The sequence below is a fragment of the Suricata suricatta genome, chromosome 2 (assembly GCF_006229205.1).
Source record: "Suricata suricatta isolate VVHF042 chromosome 2, meerkat_22Aug2017_6uvM2_HiC, whole genome shotgun sequence".
Lineage (NCBI taxonomy): Eukaryota > Metazoa > Chordata > Mammalia > Carnivora > Herpestidae > Suricata > Suricata suricatta.
The window spans coordinates 160,361,660-160,383,006 of NC_043701.1; the positions used below are offsets into that span (position 1 = coordinate 160,361,660).

The 21,347-nt window shown below is 49.7% G+C and overlaps 2 protein-coding genes across 6 annotated transcripts in view; both read left to right on the forward strand.

Annotated features, from left to right (window-relative positions):
• Window positions 1-63: 63 nt before the first annotated feature.
• On the forward strand, window positions 64-14,623 carry PPRC1 (PPARG related coactivator 1). Of its 4 annotated transcripts, none has more exons than XM_029932445.1 (14): window positions 64-241; window positions 3,999-4,187; window positions 4,715-4,861; window positions 4,982-5,083; window positions 5,197-8,101; window positions 8,423-8,476; window positions 9,301-9,358; window positions 10,115-10,185; window positions 11,137-11,860; window positions 13,008-13,151; window positions 13,267-13,333; window positions 13,452-13,573; window positions 13,795-13,946; window positions 14,227-14,623. In XM_029932445.1, the coding sequence occupies exons 1-14, from the start codon at window positions 89-91 to the stop codon at window positions 14,328-14,330; spliced, it is 4,992 nt and encodes a 1,663-aa protein (XP_029788305.1). In that variant the 5' UTR covers window positions 64-88; the 3' UTR covers window positions 14,331-14,623. The 4 variants fall into 4 exon arrangements, with proteins under 4 accessions (XP_029788305.1, XP_029788306.1, XP_029788307.1 ...); XM_029932446.1 differs by having other exon boundaries at window positions 10,118-10,185; XM_029932447.1 differs by having other exon boundaries at window positions 4,982-5,074.
• A 1,694-nt stretch (window positions 14,624-16,317) lies between these two features.
• Window positions 16,318-21,347, forward strand: part of NOLC1 (nucleolar and coiled-body phosphoprotein 1) — a 10,001-nt gene continuing 4,971 nt past the window's right edge. The window contains exons 1-5 of one of the 2 annotated variants that reach the window (XM_029932449.1): window positions 16,318-16,493; window positions 18,745-18,800; window positions 18,909-19,051; window positions 19,156-19,283; window positions 19,972-20,137. In XM_029932449.1, the coding sequence (XP_029788309.1) occupies window positions 16,374-16,493; window positions 18,745-18,800; window positions 18,909-19,051; window positions 19,156-19,283; window positions 19,972-20,137 (613 nt within the window). In that variant the 5' untranslated portion in view covers window positions 16,318-16,373. The remainder of the gene's footprint in view (window positions 16,494-18,744; window positions 18,801-18,908; window positions 19,052-19,155; window positions 19,284-19,971; window positions 20,138-21,347) is intronic. The other variant, XM_029932450.1, reaches the window with a different exon arrangement.

The window sequence follows — 21,347 nt, forward strand, 5'->3', positions numbered from 1 at the left end:
TCTTCCGGGAATTGTAGTTCCTTTCCCACAATCTGCTGGGCGAGGCGGCGCCGGCGACCAGAGCTGCGCTGAGTGTTCAGGGGCCAAGATGGCGGCGCGCCGGGGACGGAGAGACGGAGTCGCGCCGTCTCCAAGTGGGGGCCCCGGACCCGACCCCGGCGGTGGAGTGCGCGGCAGCAGTTGGGGTAGTCGAAGCCAAGCGCCGTATGGGACTGTGGGCGCTGTGAGTGGCGGGGAGCAGGTGAGTGGCTGGCGGGCGGCCCGCGGCTGGCAGCAAAGCAGCGTGTGCCGGGCGGTGACACGTGGACGCCACAGCAAAGGGAGGAAGCGTTCAGGAGGCGATGCGGGTGGCTGCGGGAGACAGGTTGGGCTGAATGGACCTGGACGGTTTGCTGGAGGGATGCAGGCAGAGGTGGGGTCCCCATGGCCATTCCTCCGGAACGCTGGAGGGGCATAGCCCGGTGTTGGAACCATGGCCCGTGGTGGGGGGTCAGGGATTCAGACTTGGAATCGTGGGTTAAGACCTTAGTCTAAGGATGCCGAGTGGGGGGTGCCCCTAGCACCGCGCCGCAGTGCCTTTTCAGAGCCACGTGGGATGGGGGGAGCAATTTTCCCGGGAGAACTTGTCGGCTTCCCCTCCCCCTCTAGGCGGCCCTGGCACCCACGTGGGTTGGGCTTCTGGTGGGGAGGTGGCCCGCGGGTCCACGTGGGGGCGGGGAGGGGATGTCCACGTGGCTCCAGCTCCGGGCTGCCCGGTATCTCGTATCGGCGTTGGAGCTGCACTGCTGGGAACTGGGTGTGTCTCAGCCCGTCCCGCCATCTCCGGCGGGGCTGGGGGGCCCCTGGCCGGGAAGGAAGGTAGGGACTGCTGGAGTCAACTTTGCCCAGAGCCTTGGAGTAGTTTTTTTTTTTTCTCGTGCATTGATCCCCGGCGCCTCTCGACAGCGGATAGTGAAGGACTCTCCACTATCTGGAGATCTCTGATGTGCGGGGAATCATTTCCCTGCGGATGTTAGAGTGTCCTGGGGAGGGTGTAAGGCTGAGGTCCAAGGGCTGTGAAGTAAGCTTGTGGCGGCTTCTGTCTGACCGGCTTGTGGATTGTGACCCTGGCGTTTTGGTTGCCTGCGGACCTGCTTCATTCCTGATACAAGGGGCATGGGGAGTGTCAACATAGACGTGGGATAAGGCTAAGTAAGGTAAAGAGAATTCTTTCTCCTTCCCTCACTTTTTCCTCCAGAGTTTCTTTTGAGGAGTCGGCTAAGACCTGCTTATGTGAATTGACACACAAAAAATTGAGGGGATCTTTGGAATTTTGCTGGGGATGGGAAAAGTTGGAGGCCATTTGAGAACTACTACTACTCACCACTAGTTGAACATTTAATAGATGGGGGTGGTTTCTTTCTGTCAGATTCTATTGGCTTGGCTTTCAGTTCTCCATACTGAGAAAGTGTTATCTCACTCCTCAGCAGAGGGCTTCTTAAAAGTTGCCCCCTAGAGCTGAGGTGGGCCGGACCGCCTCAACTGTTATCTCTCTTAAGCTATGATGTTGAGTCTTTGAAAGCTTTTGGGTTTTTTTGTTTGTTTTGGTTCCAGGTGGGAATTGGGCCGCAGGCTATCTGGTAATGTCAATTTCAGCTGACAGGTTCAGGGCTGTAGCTTGGAGCTGCCCACCTTTTGGGGGAGTGGCAGGAAGGATCCATGATCCAACTGTAATCCAAATTAGGTGGTCATTGGTGGTTGGAGAGCGTCTCATGGAGAGATTGTACATATGTCCCTTCCCTTACCTCCTCCCCTCAAAAGATAGGTATTGGAAGCAAGTTAGTCAGCCAACTATTTGTTGAGATACTGTATTCAGACACAAGGGATGCTGTGGTAACCCACACATGGTCCTGTTCTCCAGGATCATCCAGTTTTATCATGACAGGCAATACATAAATGCTAAGTGGCACAAAAGGAAAGTGCAGCATATTTGGGCTTATATAATCAGAAGTAGTAATCTATATTGTGGAGCCTGGGAAGGGATATTTTAAGTTCAGGTGGGGGAGGGAAGTTTTCATCAGAGGAAATAGAATGGGAAGGCCTTGAAGTGGGAGAGAATACAGCTTATTGAAGAAACAGAGAAACCTTTATGGCTGATGCAGAGAGAGAGAGGCACAGTAGTAAAAGAGGACAATGGAGCAGAAAAGCCTAGTAGGGAAGACCAGGACCCCTGTAAACTATATTAAGGAGTTTAAACCTAATGCTAAGAGCTGTAAGATCCTATTGGAAGGGTTTAGGAAGGGCCTCAGAAAGTGATCAGATGTGCATTCTTAATAACTTGTAGTTGGTTTTGAACCCTGTAGGATAAGACCTGATGTGAGAAAGCCAGATGGGTTTCTTCACTAGGAGATCTTGGTAGTCTGGGAGCTGTGCTATGTGCGGATTGAGGGATAGGTGCTGTCAGGTGAAGAGCGGGTTGTCTCTGACTAGGGCTCCAGTACCTGCCTGATGGAGGTGGTGAGCGATTCCCAGAGCTGGGCAGTCTTAATGATTCTGGCCTGGTGGCTGGGTCAGGTAGGTGGCAGGGCAAGTTGAGATGCAGCCTCCTTGCTCACCCAGGAGTGTTTGCTGAGCCAGGTGCTATTTAGCAGCTGGTTGTAATTATAGGATTGTGAGGGCCTGGGAGGAGTTAGTGCCTAAAACCTGCCACCTTTCACTTCCTCTCTGGACTTGGCCTCCTAAACTATATCTAGTCTTTCCTCTCTGGGCATTGGAACTCCTCAGCTTGGTTAGGGGGTATAGTCACACCTTTTTTTTTTTATTTTTGTTTTTTTTTTCTCTTGAAAGAGGTGCAGAGTTTCCCTTTGCTGGCTGGGTGGGTGGGGGATTGGCTTATCTGTATTTGTTTCTGTTTTTCTGTCTTTCCATCGTCTGTTTCCTATAGTGGAGAGACCCCTGGCTTTTGGCCTCTGGCCTTTCCAGTCTCATTCCAGCTACTTCTGGCCCTGCCCACACCCACACTTGACAGGCCTGGGCGGGTGGCTCCCTGCCTGACAAGGCTGAAGATGTTGCTGGTTCCCAGGCAAGCGGTGGGGTGCGGCTTTTCCATGTACTGAATCAAGGAATCAAGCTTTCTCTTCTTTTGCTCTCATATGGTAGGAGTAGGAGGAGACTTTTCCTTTGGGACTGCCATTGAGAGGTTGAGTGGCACATTGTAGGGCCTTCAGAATAAAAGTGTGAATTAAGTGTGAATCACAACTGTGTCTAAGACATGATGCCAAGTATCATGAAAAATCAGGAAGCATAAGAGCAGTTTAAACCCTTCCAAGATTGAAGAAGGATATATGCTAGTTTGGTACAAAGGGTTATACACCCCAAAGGAACTTAGAATATAGTTTTATTAATGATGCTAGGAACATCTTGGGGTGGAGAGGGGGCAAGATGTGATTGCCAGCATAATGAGTGGTACAGAAACCTGAATGAATTCAGGTGTGTGAGGAGAGATCAGCATGGGTTAGGGAAGCCTGAGTTATCTTGAAGACGGTAGGGTTTGAGCTAAGCAGAGAAGAGAGGCCTAAGCAGGACTTGAGGGAGGGAAGGTGGTTGGAGCTGAAATTGCCTCCTTGCTGACCACCTCTCTTTTGGTGTACCCTTCAGGCTGTCGGCCTTTACCACTGCCAGCACATGACTCTCTGAAAAATCTTGTTCTTCCTGATGTTTTTACTCCCTGGTTTATAATCTCCTGTGGCTCCAACTGTTTCTGGATAGAGTCAAAACGTTTTTGTTTTTTTTTGCCCAGAAGATCCATGAATGCTGCCATCCTGACTGGGCTTTGGCTCATGGGGTGTACTTCTCTCTGTCTGGCAAGTCCAGAGGTTTGGCTTTACGGGGGTTCCCGCTGAGTCTGGGGCCATTGCTGGAGGCCTGGGTACCTGGTTGACAGAGCATATCACTCAGTTGCCCTAGATGCCCCCTGCTCTGCAGACATTATGCCCTTCTGACTGCCCTGTTTGCCCCAGGTGCTGCTGCATGAGGAAGGGGATGATTCTGGTTTTGTCAGTCTGTCTCGGCTTGGCCCCTGTCTGAGGGACAAGGACCTGGAGATGGAGGAGCTGATACTGCAGGATGAGACACTGCTGGGGACCATGCAGAGCTACATGGATGCCTCCCTTATCTCCCTCATTGAAGATTTTGGGAGCCTTGGGGAGGTGAGCTGGGACTGGGTGTGGAGGTCTTCAGGTGGGAGATTTGCATTGGAGGCTATGGGTCAGTGGCTCTGCTTTCCTAAGGTCTTGGCTCCCGGATACCCAAACTGAGTCCTTGAACTGTGTTTTTTTGTTTCTCCAGGAAAATTGGGCTGCAAGCTGCCAGATTATGTCCCATGTGAACATGCCCTGGCAGGTTTGGACTACAGTCCAAGGCCTTCTCCCCTGCATGGGCCCCCAACTTATATGTCCAGGGGGTTCCCATTTCTGTTTTGAGTTCAATTCCAGCCTAGCCAAGGGTTGTCTGTTGAACATCGCACATCTAGGGTTAGAGGGAATACGTGAAACGTAAGCCTAAGTATCAATTCTAACAGGCCTCTGTTGGCTTTGGAGAGGTGGGAGGTGGCAATGAATGAGATTACAGCCCATGCCTCCTGGCACTCAGATCTCTCTCTGGCAAATTGAGAGGAACTGATCCTGTAGACCATTAGGGATGATGGTAAGACCTTCCTTTTGTCTTTCTGGAGCAGAGCAGGTTATCTCTGGAGGACCAGAATGAAGTGTCACTGCTCACAGCTCTGACAGAGATCTTGGACAATGCAGATTCCGAAAATCTGTCTCCATTTGACAGCATTCCTGACTCGGAACTGCTTGTGTCACCTCGGGAGGGCTCCTCTGTGAGTGTGGGACCAGGGGAAGGGGGTGTGTGGTTGGCGCAAATGTTAGAACCATGACTGTGGGCCTTCTCATATAGTTGTGAGGCACAATCTCATCTCAAGTCTTCTTCTCCCTGTCAGCTGCACAAGCTGCTCACCCTCTCCCGGACACCTCCAGAACGTGACCTCATCACCCCAGTTGACCCACTGGGGCCCAGCACAGGCAGTAGTAAAGTGAGCGGGGTAAGCCTGACCTAGGGAGCCTCGGAGACTCCCAGGAGGGAGGAGTATGTGGGGACAGACCTGGAAAATACATCCTTGGCAAAAACATCTGCAGCTTCTTTTCTTTTCTGCAGGTTGAGATGTCCCTCTCAGATCCCCCTTGGGACTTCTCCCCACCCTCCTTCTTAGAGACGTCCTCCCCTAAGCTTCCTAGCTGGAGGCCCCCAAGATCAAGAGCCCGCTGGGGCCAATCCCCTCCTCCCCAGCAGCGTAGCGATGGGGAAGAAGAGGAGGAGGTGGCCAGCTTTAGTGGCCAGTTGCTTGCTGGGGAGCTCAACAACTCTGTGAGCAGTATTCCAGATTTCCCTATGCACCTGGCCTGCCCGGAGGAGGAAGATAAAACAGCAGTAGCAGAGATGGCAGTGCAGGCAGCTGGTGATGAGAGCATCTCGTCCTTGAGTGAGTTGGTGCGGGCCATGCATCCATACTGCTTGCCCAACCTCACACACCTGACGTCGCTTGAGGATGAGCTTCAGGAGCAGCCAGATGATTTGGCACTGCCTGAGGATTGTGTGGTGCTAGAGATTGTGGGCCAGGCAGCCACAGCTGGCAATGAGCTGGAGATCCCAGTGGTGGTACGGAAGATCCCTACTGGACCCCAGCCTGTGCTTCTGGATGACTCACTAGAGGCCAGTCCAGCTTTGAAGCTACTCATGCCTACACTGCAGTCAGAGACAGAGGCTGCTGTGCCCAAGGAAGACCTCTGCCCTCAGAAGGATGGGTTGTCAGTAGACTCAGAGAAAAAGCTGGCGTCAGTCTGCTTGTTAGAGCCCAAGGAGGTCATGGAACCAATGATGCCCAAGGAGTCTCAGAACCCACCGGCCAACACAATGCCAACTTCCCAGAGAGCTCGAAAGGGCAGGAGGAAGAAGAGCAAAGAGCAGCCAGCAGCCTGTACAGAAGGCTATGCCAGGAGGCTGAGGTCATCTTCTCGGGGGCAGTCTGCTGTGGCTACAGAGATAACTTCTCAAGCAGGAAACTTGCCTCAGGAGGAACTTAAAAGAGAGGTTGTGCCTCCCCGTAGTAGAGGGAAGCCCCGGGCTTGGGCTCGGGCCTGGGCAGCTGCCTTGGAGAAGCCTAGCTCTGGGAACGTGGAGAATAGTGCTGGACAAACTAGTGTTGCTAAAGAAGATACTCTAGACCTTTATTCCAACCTGGTTGACAGCATCCAAGACAACCCTGTTTCAACTCATCTCTCATTGGTTGACTCTGCTCGAGCTGACCCCATGCCACTTGACTCTGTTGAAGCTGGTCCCACTGCAGTTAACCTTGTTCAAGCTGACCATGTACCTGTTGATCCTGCATTAGCTGACTTTGCTTCACCCAACTCAGAGCTGATTGACCCTCTCCCAGCTGACCCAGTCCTGACTGACTCAGTCCTGGCTGACTCAGCAGAAATTGACCATACAGTAGTTGTTCCCATCTCAGATGACTTGTCACCAGTTGACCCTGTCCCAGCCAACTCAGCACCAGTTGACTCTGTTCCCAGTGACCTGGCTCCAGTTGATCCTGTGCTAGTTAAGTCTAGGCCATCTGATCCCAGACGTGGTGCAGTGTCCTCAGTCCAGGGGAGTCCAGCTCCCCAGCTTCTTCTGGAGTCAGAGTCCTTGGACCCTCTAAAGGCCATGATCCCTGAAGTCCAGGAGGTTGTGGGTCCTTTGAAGGTAGAAAGTAGTACCACAACCCAGGAAGCCAGACCTCGGCCTCTTAGCCTTTCAGAGTACCGGCGACGAAGGCAGCAGCGCCAAGCAGAGGCAGAAGAGAGGAGTCCCCAGCCACCAGCTGGGAAGTGGCCCAGTCTCCCAGAGACCCCCACAGGACTGGCAGACATCCCTTGTCTTGTCATCCCACCAGCCCCAGCCAAGAAGACAACTCTGCAGAGAAGCCCTGAGGTTCCTCCTGAGGCTTGCTTTGTGCATGTGGGTCCCAGCCCTGCTTCTCCTAGTCCTGAGCCACCTGCAAGCAAACCTGTGGTCTCAACTCCCACTGAACAGGTGCCATCCCAAGAGATGCCACTACCAGCCAGACCTCCACCTTCTACTGTGCAGTCCATGCCCCCCACAATGCCCACTGCTTTGCCTTTTCCCCCAGGTGGGTTAGGCATGACCCCTATGATGCCTCTTCCCACAAGTGGCCAAGGGATCCCCAGTCTACCCCCACCACCCTTGCAGCCTCCCAGTCTTCCAATGTCTATGGGACCAGTGCCACCCGATCCCTATACTCATTATGCTCCTGTGCCACCCTGGCCTTGTTATCCCCCTGTGTCCCCTTCTGGCTATCCTTGCCTGCCCCCCCCACCAACAGTGCCCCTAGTATCTGGTACTCCTGGCACCTATGCTGTGCCCCCCACTTGCAATGTGCCTTGGGTACCCCCTCCAGCCCCAGTCCCACCGTACAGCTCCAGCTGTGCCTATGGGCCCTTGGGATGGGGCCCAGGGCTGCAACACCCTCCATTCTGGCCTGCTGTGCCACCACCTCCTTTGCCTCTAGCATCTGTCGGGAGAGCTGCTCCCCCACCCAAGATGGAGCCCAGTGGCATCCCAGCTGGCCCTCCTGAAAGTGTACTTCCTGTGCCAATGGCTCCTCCTCTCAGTCTTGGGTCAACTGGCCAGGGAGCTCTACAGATAGAGCCCACTAAGTTGGAAGTCAAGTCAGTGCCTCTGTCTCCTCATGTGAAACATAAGGTGTCCTCCCCAGTACAAAGCCCCCAGATTAAGGCTCCACCGTGTCTGTCTGCTGAGAGTGTGGATGTTGAGGAGCCTGCATCAGAGAGGCTAAAGCCTGAGATCCTGGAGACCAGGCCCAGGGAGAAGCCCCCCTCTCCTGTTACCAAGGCTGTTCCTACCCCTACACCAAAGCAGAGCACTGCAAGTAAGGTGCCTGCTGTCCACCCAGCCCGTCTAAGGAAACTCTCCTTCCTGCCTACCCCACGGACTCAAGGTCCTGAGGATGTGGTACAGGCTTTCATCAGTGAGATTGGTAAGTGCTACGTGGTTTAGTTGATGTGAAAGGCATGGGGGTTGGATGGGGAGTGTTCTCCATAGAACACGATAAACCACCCTGATAGGACTGGTCATTGTCAGATTTGTTGGGAGGGTTCTTTGCTCTTTTTGGAGGGCTCTTGAGAAGCAGAGCTCTGGGTTTGTTTGATTCCTTCTGCTTTGGGTTGCTGCCTTGGTTTACTTAGTACATTGGTTAGGGAAAGCATCAAGGGAGAAGTGAGATGATTTGGGAATTCCAGGACCTGGGCACTCCATCCCTAGGGGCTGGATTCCAATCCTGTGTTATATGCTTCCACAGGAATTGAGGCATCGGACCTGTCCAGTCTGCTGGAGCAGTTTGAGAAATCTGAAGGTGAGGGCACCTGGGTAGCTGTGCTGTAACCCCTTTTTATTGGTGCTTTATTTGGGCCCAGCCCTGTAGTTGCTTAGGTGGAAGGAAGGGAGCAGTGGAGGAGCGGTCTCCGTCCCAGAGAAGTTGTTTCAATCTGATTGTAAGGGGAAGACAAGGTTCATGGACAGTACAGCCTCTTCAGGGACAGGGTGGCAGTAATCATGGCAAGGACTAGAAAGAGTAGATGGATGTGGAGGTCCCAGTGGGTTGGGTTGGTTGGGGACATTTTTCTAGAGGGAACTAGCTCTCTGGCTGAGCCTTGAAGTACAGGATGTATGTGTGATGAATAAAGGCAGAAATAGGAGGATTGCATGTTTAGAAGGCAGTGGATAGTTCAGCTTCCTCAGTACAAAACAAGGATCTATGTGCTGTGGAGGATATTATGTCCTAATCTCAAGGAGTTTATGGTCTAATAGGGGAGGAAAATTACGTAAATGACCCCTCAGTAGCAAGTATCTATGATACAAGGAAAAATATAATATGGTTTAAGTATAGAACCAGAATAGACTGAGACCAGAAGTTTGGTCATATAGAACCTTGAACACTAATCTTAGATGTTTGGCCTCTATCTCAGATTCACTGGGGAATTCATGGATATTTCTGAACAGAAGCATGATTGAAAATAGTCCCTGGGCACCTACTAGAAGAATAGATCTCCCTGGGGAGAACCCAGTGAAATACGTACACAGTAGATTTTTCTTCTTTGGGTCTCAAAGCCAGCCCTTCTGTGCCTTCTCGATCTGAAACGTCTGGTTGGCCTTTTAACTAATTTGGTTTCTTTGCAGCCAAAAAGGAGTGCCCTCCCCCGGCTCCTGCTGATAGCTTGGCTGTAGGAAACTCAGGGTGAGTATGGAGACATGAGCGAGTTACCCTACAGCTGTTGGTCAGCAGCCGGCCGGTGCTTCAGGATCGTCAACTGGATGCCTCTGTTACAGGACTTTAGTCAGCTTTAGAGTCTTTCCTTGTTTTCCCATCCCCTACTCAGCTCATCACTACTTGGCACTGTCTTGGGGTGAGGTAGGATGTGTACTATCCTCCGGCTGATTCCAGTCTGGGATTCCCGGTGTCCTGGAGTTTGCCTTTTATCTTCTGGCAAATGTGCCTCTGGGGATTTCTTTCCTTCTTTTAACAAGCGTTAAGCTTGCTCAACACTGGTGATGATATAAGATCAAGTGGGGTAAAATGTTCGTGGCTAGGGCTCTACTGACTCCTTGGAGCTCCTTGTTCCTCAGTCTTCCAGCACTGAGAGGCCTTTTTTCATTTTTCATGTTCATGGTATCCTGTCCTGTTCTGCCAGCCATGTTCCCATCCATACTGATTTTGGGTTGGTTTGATCTAGGCAGGCAAGGCTCCTGGCTTAAAGGAGGTGGGGGTAATTTAAGGTCATAGCCAGCCTGCTCCCTAGAATTGGACAGAGCTGAGCTGAGATCAAACTACATTTAGTCACTAAGATCCCATTTGTATTGGAGGAGAATGATAGGGGCAGTTTGTGTATCCTGTTCTTCTCTGCACACACCCTCTCTCCCATTGCTTTATGAGGAAAACATATACAAGATGTTGAGGAGGCAATGAACCAGGCTTTCCCTTTTCCCCCGCCAGCAGCGTTGACACTCCCCAGGAGAAGAGGCCCCTAGACCGGTTACAAGCCCCAGAACTGGCCAACGTGGCAGGTGGGTTCAGGGTGGGGAACTCTGCCTTTGATTAGTTTATGCAGCAAATGTTTATAGAGCCTGCCCTGCACCAGGTGTGTGTAGTTGTTGGGAATACAGAGATCTGATCCTCATCCTTGAGATTCTCACAGTCCAGGGAGCAGATGTATAAACAAGCATGTGCAGTGTCAGAGATTGAATATCAAAGAAGCCTTTGTGGTTTATAGTGGGATCTGAAATGGGTCAGTCAGGGGAGGGTCTCATACAGAAGGTAGAACCCATGAGGCAGAGGCTTGAGAAGATCACTAATACCAATTAGATTTAGGGGATGGGACATTCCAGGGAGATGGAGCTGCTGCTGGAGAACTGAAGAAACAAAAACAGTCTGGTATGTTTTGGGGAATTATGAGTTGTTTGGTTTGGCTGGAGTGTAGTTGCTGATGAGGGTGGTGGGCAGAACTAAAGCAAGAGATAAAGCTGAAGTGGTAAGTAGGAAGTCAGATGGGAACTTTGAATGCCGTGTTAAGCTGTTTGGACTTTATCTTTGCATTGAAGAAACAGTTGGTGTTGGGGTGCTCCCTCTAGCAGGACTGTAGAAGAGAGGTGGATGGGCATTAAGCCCCAGGTGATTACAGGAGTCCAGGCAGATGCAGCCCAGGCAGTGTGGGGGAAGGGCCGGGTCTAAGATTGGAGTGGTGGACCATGTAAGAGCTGATCCATTAATTAGGTTTGGGCAGTGAAAGGCTGAGGGGTTTAGGAGGATGCTAGCTGTCTGGGTTTCTATTGCTTGGTTCCCCCAAGATGGGGGACTTGGGGGCAGGAATAGTTGCAATAGTGGGAGAAGTTGGGCTGTTGACCTTTGTTGGTGTACTTTGTGACATGAGGTGGGGGTCTCTGGAGCCTATATACGCAGTGTTTGGAAGTGTAGACTCGGATCTCATCCTGCTATCTCCATCCTCCCTCCCCTCACAGGGCTCACCCCACCAGCCACCCCTCCCCACCAATTATGGAAGCCCCTGGCTGCTGTTTCACTGCTGGCCAAAGCCAAATCTCCTAAGTCCACCGCCCAGGAGGGAACCCTGAAGCCTGAAGGAGTAACAGAGGCCAAACATCCAGCTGCAGCCCGCCTCCAAGAAGGGGTCCATGGCCCTAGTCCAGTCCATGTGGGCTCTGGGGACCATGACTATTGTGTCCGGAGCAGGACTCCCCCCAAAAAGACGCCTGCCTTAGTCATTCCAGAGGTGGGCTCCCGATGGAACGTCAAACGCCATCAGGATATCACCATCAAACCCGTCTTGTCCCTGGGCCTGGCTGCCCCCCTGCCCCCACGCACAGTTGCCTTCCAGGAGCCACTTGATCACAGGACTAGCAGTGAGCAGGCAGATCCCCCAGCAACTTGCCTTGCCCCATCCGCCTTGCTCTCCCCTGAGGCCTCACCTTGCCGGAATGACATGAACTCTAGGACTCCCCCTGAGCCCTCAGCCAAGCAGCGGTCAATGCGCTGTTACCGAAAAGCCTGCAGGTCAGCCAGCCCCCCAAGCCGGGGCTGGCAGGGCTGCCGTGGCCGCAGCAGCCGTTCTGTCAGCTCTGGGTCCAACCGGACCAGCGAAGCATCTTCCTCCTCATCCTCATCGTCGTCTTCCTCATCCCGGTCCCGGTCCCGGTCCCTCTCCCCCCCACACAAGAGATGGCGAAGGTGAGCTCTGATCGCCTGTTAGGTCCTCTTCATTTAGGAAGTCCATGGGCTCTCCTCCGGTTCACATGGAGCTTGATACTTTCAGGCATTAAGGCTTCTACTTCTGTCCTTGGCTTTTGTCTTCTCCCCCTTTCCTGGATTATTGAAGGAGGCACGCTGTGAGAAGGTATCTTCTGTGCCCTCTTTGAGTTTGGGCTATCCCTGAGGGCTCCTGCTTCCTTGACCCCAGCCTTGAGGAGACCATTAGGGTTGGAGCTCACCCCGTGTGTTTGATCCTTCACGTACTTTATCAATCCTCACTTCTGCTTTTGTGGGATGTCAGAAGGTGGGATAGTAGGTTGTTAATGGCAGTCCCTCTAATCATCTGTCAGGAAAGAGTTGGGGCAGTTCTTTTGGTTGTCACTGGCCTCATACTTCCTGGCTATACCTTTTTTCTCAGTTAAAAACCCAAATTTTCTTACATAATCCATGAATAATTCTTGGTTTTGAGCCAGAATGACCTTTTTTTTTAATGTTTATTCATTTTTCGAGAGAGACAGCATGAGTGTGGGAGGGATAGAGGGAGACACAGAATCCGAAGCAGCTCCAAGCTCTGAGCTGTCAGCACAGAGCCCCATGTGGAGCTCGAACTCCCAAACCGTGAGATCATGACCTGGCCGAAGTGGGATGTTTAACCAACTGAGCCACACAGGCACCCCTGAGCCAGAATGACCTCTTAAGAAATGATTTCTACGGATATAGCTAGTCATCTCCTTTTTACATCCTGGTCACAGCAGTGCTATGAGACATGTTAGGGGAGCAGGAACCCATAGACCAGGCCTGGCACACCCAGCTAGACCTAGGGCCCAGCCCTTTATCCCTGAGTCTCCATTTATTTTTCTTTCAGACTTGTTAAACGTTTTTGTTTTTAATTGCATAATTGAAAACAACTGTGATCTATGTGAGACCACTCTAAAACATTCTGGATACGCCTAAAGTTCATGAGGGCCTCAGTTTGGTCGTCAGTGGAGTTCTTCTAGATATCTTTTCCTCTGTTTCGCCTTTGGTCCGAGTTTCCTGACAGGGAGGCAAGGCTGGGGCCAAGGTGAGGTAAGTTGAATGTATCTGCACCATTCCCGGCATTCCTATGTGCCCATTTATTCTCCAGATCCAGTTGCAGTTCCTCTGGACGTTCCCGAAGATGCTCTTCCTCTTCCTCCTCATCATCTTCCTCATCTTCCTCATCTTCATCCAGTTCCCGAAGCCGGTCCCGCTCCCCATCCCCGCGACGGAGAAGTGACAGGAGGCGGCGGTGAGTATGTAATCGGGGAGTCAGTGCATCTGGGATGCAAATACTAGATTTGAGAATCTTGAGACTTGACTTGTCTACTGTCTGGGGGGCTGATGGCATCTTCTTCTCATGTCAGGTACAGCTCTTATCGTTCACATGATCATTACCAAAGGCAGAGAGTGTTGCAGAAGGAGCGTGCAATAGTGAGTAGAGGAGTGGGTCCTGGGAGGATAGGGCTGGCCCCTGAGCCGTGAGGTTGGAGAGCCTTCTGCAGCAGTGGTCCTGACTCATGGTGTGTCGGTTTTCCTTGTCCCAACATAGGAGGAGAGAAGAGTGGTCTTCATCGGGAAGATACCTGGCCGCATGACTCGATCAGAATTGAAACAGAGGTTCTCTGTTTTCGGAGAGATTGAGGAGTGCACTATCCACTTCCGTGTCCAAGGGTAAGGCCTTAGGTCAGAATGTCCTTTCTGCTCCATTTGTCTACTTTGATGCTGCTTTGTCTTTCCTTCTTCCTCTCTGGTGTGTTAGGCAATGTAGAAAGACACCTTCACTCTTAGAGGGTTGGCCATTTGGGGACTGAGAAGAACTGCCCCAGTCTCTCTCTCTATCCTGGGAAGTGCCCAGATACCTATCCCAGCCTCTGCCTCACCTTCCTCACCAGTGACAACTACGGCTTCGTCACTTACCGCTATGCTGAAGAGGCATTTGCAGCCATCGAGAGTGGCCACAAGCTGAGGCAGGCAGATGAGCAGCCCTTTGATCTCTGCTTTGGGGGCCGCAGGCAGTTCTGCAAGAGAAGCTATTCTGATCTTGGTGAGTGGAGGAGACCCTGAGGCTTTGGTATACTGGATATTGTCCCCAGAAGGGTTCCCAGCCGTTTGAGAGTGGAGCGAGGTAGACCTGTCTCTGTGTGACACACAAAGAACACAAAGTGGGTGGGATGAGAGGAGAAATGGGGGCTCTTTAGTCTTTCTTAACTTAAAACCAGGGTGATGTCATTCTATCCATTATTGGAGTGGGAGGAGGCTGGCCATTTGAGGACCCTGTGTTTGGGAAGTGTTAGAGACCTTGATGTCTGTCTCTATTTTTATAGACTCCAACCGGGAAGACTTTGACCCTGCTCCTGTAAAGAGCAAATTTGATTCTCTTGACTTTGACACATTGTTGAAACAGGCCCAGAAGAACCTCAGGAGGTAACCCTGGGCCCTTCTCCCCCTTCCCTTTTTCTTTGGAGGTGTCCAACCTCCTCCATCCCCCCTCCCCCAATTTAGGGGAGAGAGCTGCTAGTGAGGAGATGACTGTTTTATAAAGAAATGGAAAAAAGTGAAATAAAAAATGTGTTAAATCAGATTTTTAAAGGGTTATTTGTTTTTTATAACAGGCATTGAAACAAGTTAACACATTCCTGTGTTAAGATGGGGCTGAGGGGTTCCCCTGTGTTTGGAAGTTCTAAGGCACTATGCAGACCAATAAACACGAACTAGAGAGAATTCCCAAGTGCTCTTGTGCTTCTTTCAATGGTGCTAGTGCCAGACATACTCACTTTTCCAATCTGAATACAATGAGGACATGCTACATGCTTACTTCCATTTAGTTCCAAGGACCCCTCTTTGGTTCAATGCAAAGTCTTATTGGACTTGAAACTTGGCTCCTCAGGTTGTGTTGTTCATGAAATCAGTCTTCTAGAGTAGTATTTCTCAAACTTTAAAAGAGATCTCTTGGGGCACCTGGGTGGCTCAGTTGGTCAAGCCTCCGACTTCGGCTCAGGTCAGATCTCACATTTGTGGGTTCAAGCCCCGCGTCGGGCTCTGTGCTGACAACTAGCTCAGGGCCTGGAGCCTGCTTCTGGTTCTGTGTCTCCTTCTCTCTCTGTGCCTCCCCCTCTCATGTTCTCTCTCTGTATCAAAAATAAATAAAATATTAAAAAAAATAAAAGGGATCTCTTTAGAATGTAGATTCTGACCTCTGGGATGGAGCCAGAGATTCTGCATTTCAAGCAAAGGGATGCTGATGCTGCAGTCTCAAGAAAGGGATTTTACCATCAAGAATGTAGAGGAAGTTCACACTTGTCCTAAATGAAGATTCTCTAAATTGAAGCTTATGTGTACATGTACCATTTTAGCTTGAGCTCAGTGTTTGATACACAAGAAGTACTCAGAAGAATGCATGCCTATGGATAGACCTCTGGGAAAGAGGGAGATGTAGGAGTTCCATCTAGGAGAGTGTCTATTTTGAGAAAAGTAAAGGAGATGTGTGTCCCTTGAGAAAGTGGGTTCTTACCCTTCCTGAGGTGTATTAATGTGAAGCAGTCAAAGGATAGTGGGTAGATTAAAGGGATTGATGTAATGTGATAAAAACTTGAAATTAACTTGGCAGGCCTGGGCATTAATTTTTGAATATCATGACAGAGAGAGGTACTTGGGGAGAGTTTTCTAATTCTCCACAGGGAAAGTTTAGGTGTGAACTGTGATTCAGGAGGTAGAAGGATTATTTCCAGGATTACAGATTTGAAGAGATTGCCGCTGCTGTATTACTCAGGGATGGTGCACAATGGGTTTACACTTTATGGAGCTGACCTAATGCTGAATGAATATGTAAGGGAGGAAGGGTGGTCTCGGGTAAATCAGGATTGAAGGAGGTCATTTTTGGGGAATCGACCCTTTCTTGCCATGGATAATCTGAAGGATCCTCTGTATTTGAGGTGGGAATACAGGGGCTGGGGTGGTATCTAACAAAGGGCCTCTTCTGGGTGGTGGAGGCAGGGAAGATGAGGGCGGGAATCCTTTTGGCCGTGCGAACGGGCGTGGTTGGGAGATCTAGAAAGTCCGAGGAACGCTCAAGCCTGCGGGTTTACTCTGGAATGCGAATCCCAGCTGCAGCTCCGGAAACAGCAGCTCCGAAAAAAAGTGGCTCTAGCAGAGCGCGGGAAGGCTGGAGTTTTCCCGCCACTGCGGAGGGCGGGATACGTGACGTCAGGACTCCGCCTTCACAAGGTGGTGGAAGGAGGGCTCCGCCCTTACCAAGATGGCGACCCTTGCGGCACCGGAAAGAGTTTACAGATTTCGCCTCGATCCTGCCTCCAAAGTGGAGGCGGAACTGCTCTGTGGGGAGTGCCCGCCCCTTCCGCTGTGCGCCCGCGCGGTGAGATGACGTCACAGCGGGCCGGCCCTCATTCTGCAGGGTTCCTGAGTTCCTGAGTTGTGCGCGTCGGCAACGGTAGTGACGCGTTTTGCCCGGAGGATGGCGGACGCCGGCTTGCGCCGCGTGGTTCCCAGCGACCTGTATCCGCTCGTGCTCGGCTTTTTGCGCGATAACCAGCTCTCGGATGTGGCCAATAAATTCGCCAAGGCTACAGGCGTTGTGAGTGCGGGCTTGGGGCAAAGGCTGGGGTGGGATGACCACAGGGCTTCAGGCCATGACAGGTTCAGGTTTCTGGGTACGGAGGTCTCTGGGGTCTGCCAGTCCAGTATCTGCGGGGCCTGAGCTCTCGGAGGTGAGCCGAGAGCTTAGAGTCTCGGCACCCGGTCTCCCACGAGGTCTCAATAGATAGCGCAGAGTCTTGTTGCCTTTTTTTTGGTGAGCGGTGCAGCGACAGTAGCGTGGGATCCTCGTGGCCCAGGTCACGTGGCTGGAGGAGTGCGGCGAGGAGGGAGCATGGTGTCCCACCGGATGCATTGGGGACTCCTGGTTTCTCCTTTGGGTTTTACGCTGGCTGATGCAAAGCGTGACTCGAATTTACCCGGGACTCAAAGATAAAATTGTTTTATAAATGAAGGATAGGATTTTTCCTTAGTACATGAGAAAGTGGATGAGAGTAGAGGCATGGTTCTGCCTTAAGGTATATTGAAGCAGAACTGAAGCACTATCAAGCAGTGAGTGGTCTTGGGTCTTCGACTTATGGAATCAAACACATTTAGATTTGGGATCAGGCTCTATCACTTTATAAGACGTATAACCCGAGCAGCTTGCTCAACCTCTCTGAGTCTGTGTTCCTATGAGGGATGTCTTCATCCACTTTAAAGGACTTTTGTTAATTTCAGTAACGTGATAAATATGAAGTGGCAATCTCAGTGCCTGGTGCTCAGGAAGCATCAGTGAGTGGAAGCTATTATCATAGTTATAGTAATTTAGGATGTTCCAAACACAAAGTGAAAATGGCTAGGAAGGTAAAAGGTTTGGAATCTCCCTTTCAAGAAAAGCAAACATGAAAGTAGAGTCTTAGTGTTTGACAAAGAAGATCAGTTCCTTTGTGGAAGAATCAGGCTGCACAAGAACAGAATCAAATCAGTCTCAGAAATGACTTCCTTAAGGTTTTGTTTTTTTTTAATGTTTTATTTATTTTTGATACGGAGAGAGACAGAGCATGAGAGGGGAAGGGGCAGAGAGAGAAGGAGACACAGAACCGGAAGCAGGCTCCAGGCTCTGAGCTAGCTGTCAACACAGAGCCTGACGCGGGGCTCCAACCCACGAACGTGAGATCTGACCTGAGCCGAAGTCGGAGGCTTAACCGACTGAGCCACCCAGGCGCCCCTGAAATGACTTCTTTAAGATGGGACAGCCTGCTGTGTGATCTCCTACAACTGCTTTCATATTGGGACTTAAAAAAAAATTTTTTTTTTAGAGCACGCGGGAGGGGCAGAGAGAGAGAAAGACACAGAATCTGAAACAGGCTCCAGGCTCTGAGCTGTCAGCACAGAGCCCCTTGCAGGGCTCAGATTCACAGACAGAGATCATGACTTGAGTTGAAGTCTGATGCCTAACTGAGCCACCCAGGCACCCCTCATATTGGAACAGTTTTTGAATTGACTGTTAGGGAGGCTGCAAAAAGTGTTTCCACAAGGGGCTGGATGGAATCGGGCCTTTGAGAATCAGGATTCTTTTATTTGATGGAAGTTAGTCCTTGTAGGTGGCTTACTAAGTGTTAGATGGTGTTTTCAGGTGCTAAGTCCTTTATACATATTGTTTCTAATCCTCTGAACAACTTAATAAGATGTATAGTATTATTTTCATGTTATAGTGAAGAAAACAGGAAGATTAAGTAACTTGCTCAGAGTCACACAAACAGGTAGAGGCAAGTTTCATATCTGTACTTGTCTAACTCTGAGCCTATACTCTTATTAGTACTGTAATGCCCTGCCATTTTTTTTTTTGCATTAACTATGTTAGTGTAATTAATAGGTGGATGTAATTTTGTATTGAGTATGTAACTTAGCTTTTTAACAATTTTGGAGGCTGGGTTCCAGTCATTTGGTGTTATAAACCACATTGCAGCAAACACTTGTATTAATATTTGTGTTCTTGTTTCATGGGTAAGGATAAACTTCTAGGGAATGCGCATTTCCTTCAGGGCTTTGGTAAATAGGACTGACTGGAGATAGATGGTGTCAAAAACTATAGGGGTAGCCCAAGCTTTTGATATCAAAAATTGGGAAGTACACAAACAGGCTATTGTTGTCTTAATTTAAGCAAGTAGAAGTCTTCCAAATATGTAACTTTTACACCAAATATAGCAGATATAAAACAGGTTACCTTTAATAAGAGAATAAAAGTCTAATTTCCCCTAGGGCAGCCAGGATAAAATTTTCTTATTGAGCGTTCTTTTCTTTTCTAGACCCAACAGGACGCCAATGCCTCTTCTCTCTTGGACATCTACAGCTTCTGGCTCAAGTAAGTCTTCACTGTACCACTGTCACTATTTTTCCCCCAAGGGGTTGCGCTGTGTTTCTTGGTGTGGGAAGGTCCTGAGCCCTCACAGATTAGCCTCATCTACTTCAGCAGGTCCACCAAGGCCCCAAAGCGGAAGTTACAGACAAACGGACCAGTAACTAAGAAAGCTAAGAAGACGACTTCATCCAGTGATAGCAGTGAGGACAGCAGTGAGGAGGAAGAAGCCCAAGGGCCTCCAGCTAAGAAAGCTGGTAAGGGTGGGCAGGTAGTTGGGGTTAGTGGTCCCCGAGAAAGGGATTTGTAGCCTGCCAGTACCACATGACTGATCCTCATTGAGGTCTGTGCTTTTGTTCAGTTGTACCTGCCAAGCGGGCCAGTCTGCCTCAGCATGCTGGAAAGGCTTCAGCTAAAGCAACAGAGAGCACCAGCAGTGAAGAATCCAGTGATGAGGAGGAAGAGGACAAGAAGAAAAAGCCTGTTCAGGTTTGCAGCTTTGGGAAGGAAAGAGGTTGCTTAAGGAATTAGAAAGAAGACACCTGAAATCTTGGCTTAAAGCTTGGAACCAAGCAAGGGATGGCGGTGGTGTATAACAAATGACCATGGAGAAGAAAACCTGAGGACTTTGAGAGAGATGATAAATATGAAGTTTGGAAAGGATATGTGAGGTTGAAGTTGCAGTCTGCATCTAGAGGAGCCCATTCTGTTTCCTAGGTGGTATTAGGTTTCTCTGGGACCCTGAGACTCCAAGAGTAAGAGTATGTTTTGTAGGTGGGTATCAGGAGCTCTAAGCAGGGAATGGCAGGGACAGGGCTGACGTTTTTGTTTCTTATGAAGAGTTTGATGCTCTTTTCAGATGCTTGCTTGCTTGCTTGCTTGCTTTCTCTGTCTCTCTCACTCTCCCTTTTATTTTTTCTTCTTTGTTTCTGTCTTTCTCTAAGTAAACTCTGCACTACACATGTCTCTTGAACCCATGACCCCAAGATCAAGAGTTGCATGCTCTACCAACTAAGCCAGCCACGCACACCCAGATGCTATCTTGCTTAACTTTCCCATGTCTTTACTGTTCCATTAGCTCCTAAAAAATAGTCAAGGATGCTTTCTAACTTAAGATGTCCTTTGGGTACCCAGAAGCTCTTGCTGATTCTCCTCCTTATTGTGTGTTTTCTCACAGAAGGGAATTAAGCCCCAACCCAAGGCAGTGAAAGCTCCTCCTAAGAAGGCCAAGAGCTCTGATTCTGATTCAGACTCAAGCTCAGAGGATGAGGCACCAAAGAACCAGAAGCCAAAGACAACACCTGTGGCAGCTAAGGCTCAAGCTAAAGCCTCAGCCAGATCAGGTACTATTTCTGTTTCCAAGAGTCCAGGCTGGGGAACAGGTTGCTGTGGGACTGGCATTAAAATTGCTCATTCAGGGGCGCCTGTGTGGCTCAGTTAAGCAGCTGACTTTGGCTCAGGTCGTGATCTAATAATTCGTGAGTTCAAGCCCCATGTCAGGCTCTGTGCTGACAGCTAGCTTGGAGCCTGGAGCCTGCTTCAGATTCTGTGACTCCCTCTCTCTCTGACCCTCCCCTGCTCATGCTCTGTCTGTTTTTCAAAAATAAGTAAACGTTAAAATAAATTAAAAAAAATAAAAGAAAAACTTAAAAATAAATAATATTGCTCATCAAGGAGGTGCCTGGGTGGCTCAGTTGATTAAGTGTCTGACTTCGGCTCAGGTTTTGACCTCATGGTTCATGAGTTTGGGCCCCACATGGGCTCGCTGCTGTGGGCATGAGCTTGAGATCCTCTCTTTCCGCCCCTCCCTTGTGCCCCTCCCCTGCTTGCGCTCGCTGTCTTTCTCAAAAATTAGTAAACGTGTTTTAAAAATTTCATTCACCACAGGGGTGAAATGGTAACGAGCTAGAGGTATTGATGAGTGTCTTTTTTTAAAGAAGCTTTATTATTAATAAGTGAAGATTACATAATTAGGGGTTAGATATTAGAGATAACCTGCAGTAAGGAAAACTTTTAAAAAATGGTATCCAAAAAAAAAAAAAAAAGGTATCCATTTGCCATTCTTGTCAATTTCATCGATGATTTATATTCTCACAAGTCCTGTTATGACCACTTACATTTCTATTCTTTGTCCTTTTCACTACCATTATGCCTCTTATGCATTCACTGCATAGGGCATGTGAGAATTTAAACTGTAGTTCTCTTGTGATAACAAGTTATGATTTACAGAAGCTTCTCTGAATGGAAGTTGGAACGAAAGATTTCATATAGCATATTCGAACTATTTATAGTATATGGTTAGCTTAAAGATGGTTTTATTCTTAAAATTAGTCAGGAAAGTCGTCCTTTGATAGTCAGCCATGGCAGTCTCCCTCATGCCTGTTCTTTTTTTTTTTTAATAGTTTATTGTCAAATTGGTTTCCATACAACACCCAGTGCTCTTCCCCACAAGTGCCCTCCACCATCACCACCACCTCTTTTCCCCCTCCCCCTTCCCTTTCAACCCTCGGTTCATTTTCAGCATTCAATAGTCTCTCAAGTTTTGCGTCCCTC

What these genes read in the sequence shown, in the direction of transcription:
- PPRC1 (XM_029932445.1), top strand. Translation starts at nt 89, where the DNA reads ATGGCGGCGCGCCGGGGACGGAGAGACGGAGTCGCGCCGTCTCCAAGT. An exon ending in CACCTCGGGAGGGCTCCTCT is followed by an intron (nt 4,862 to 4,981) that starts GTGAGTGTGGGA and finishes TCTCCCTGTCAG; the next exon opens with CTGCACAAGCTGCTCACCCT. An exon ending in GCAGTTTGAGAAATCTGAAG is followed by an intron (nt 8,477 to 9,300) that starts GTGAGGGCACCT and finishes GTTTCTTTGCAG; the next exon opens with CCAAAAAGGAGTGCCCTCCC.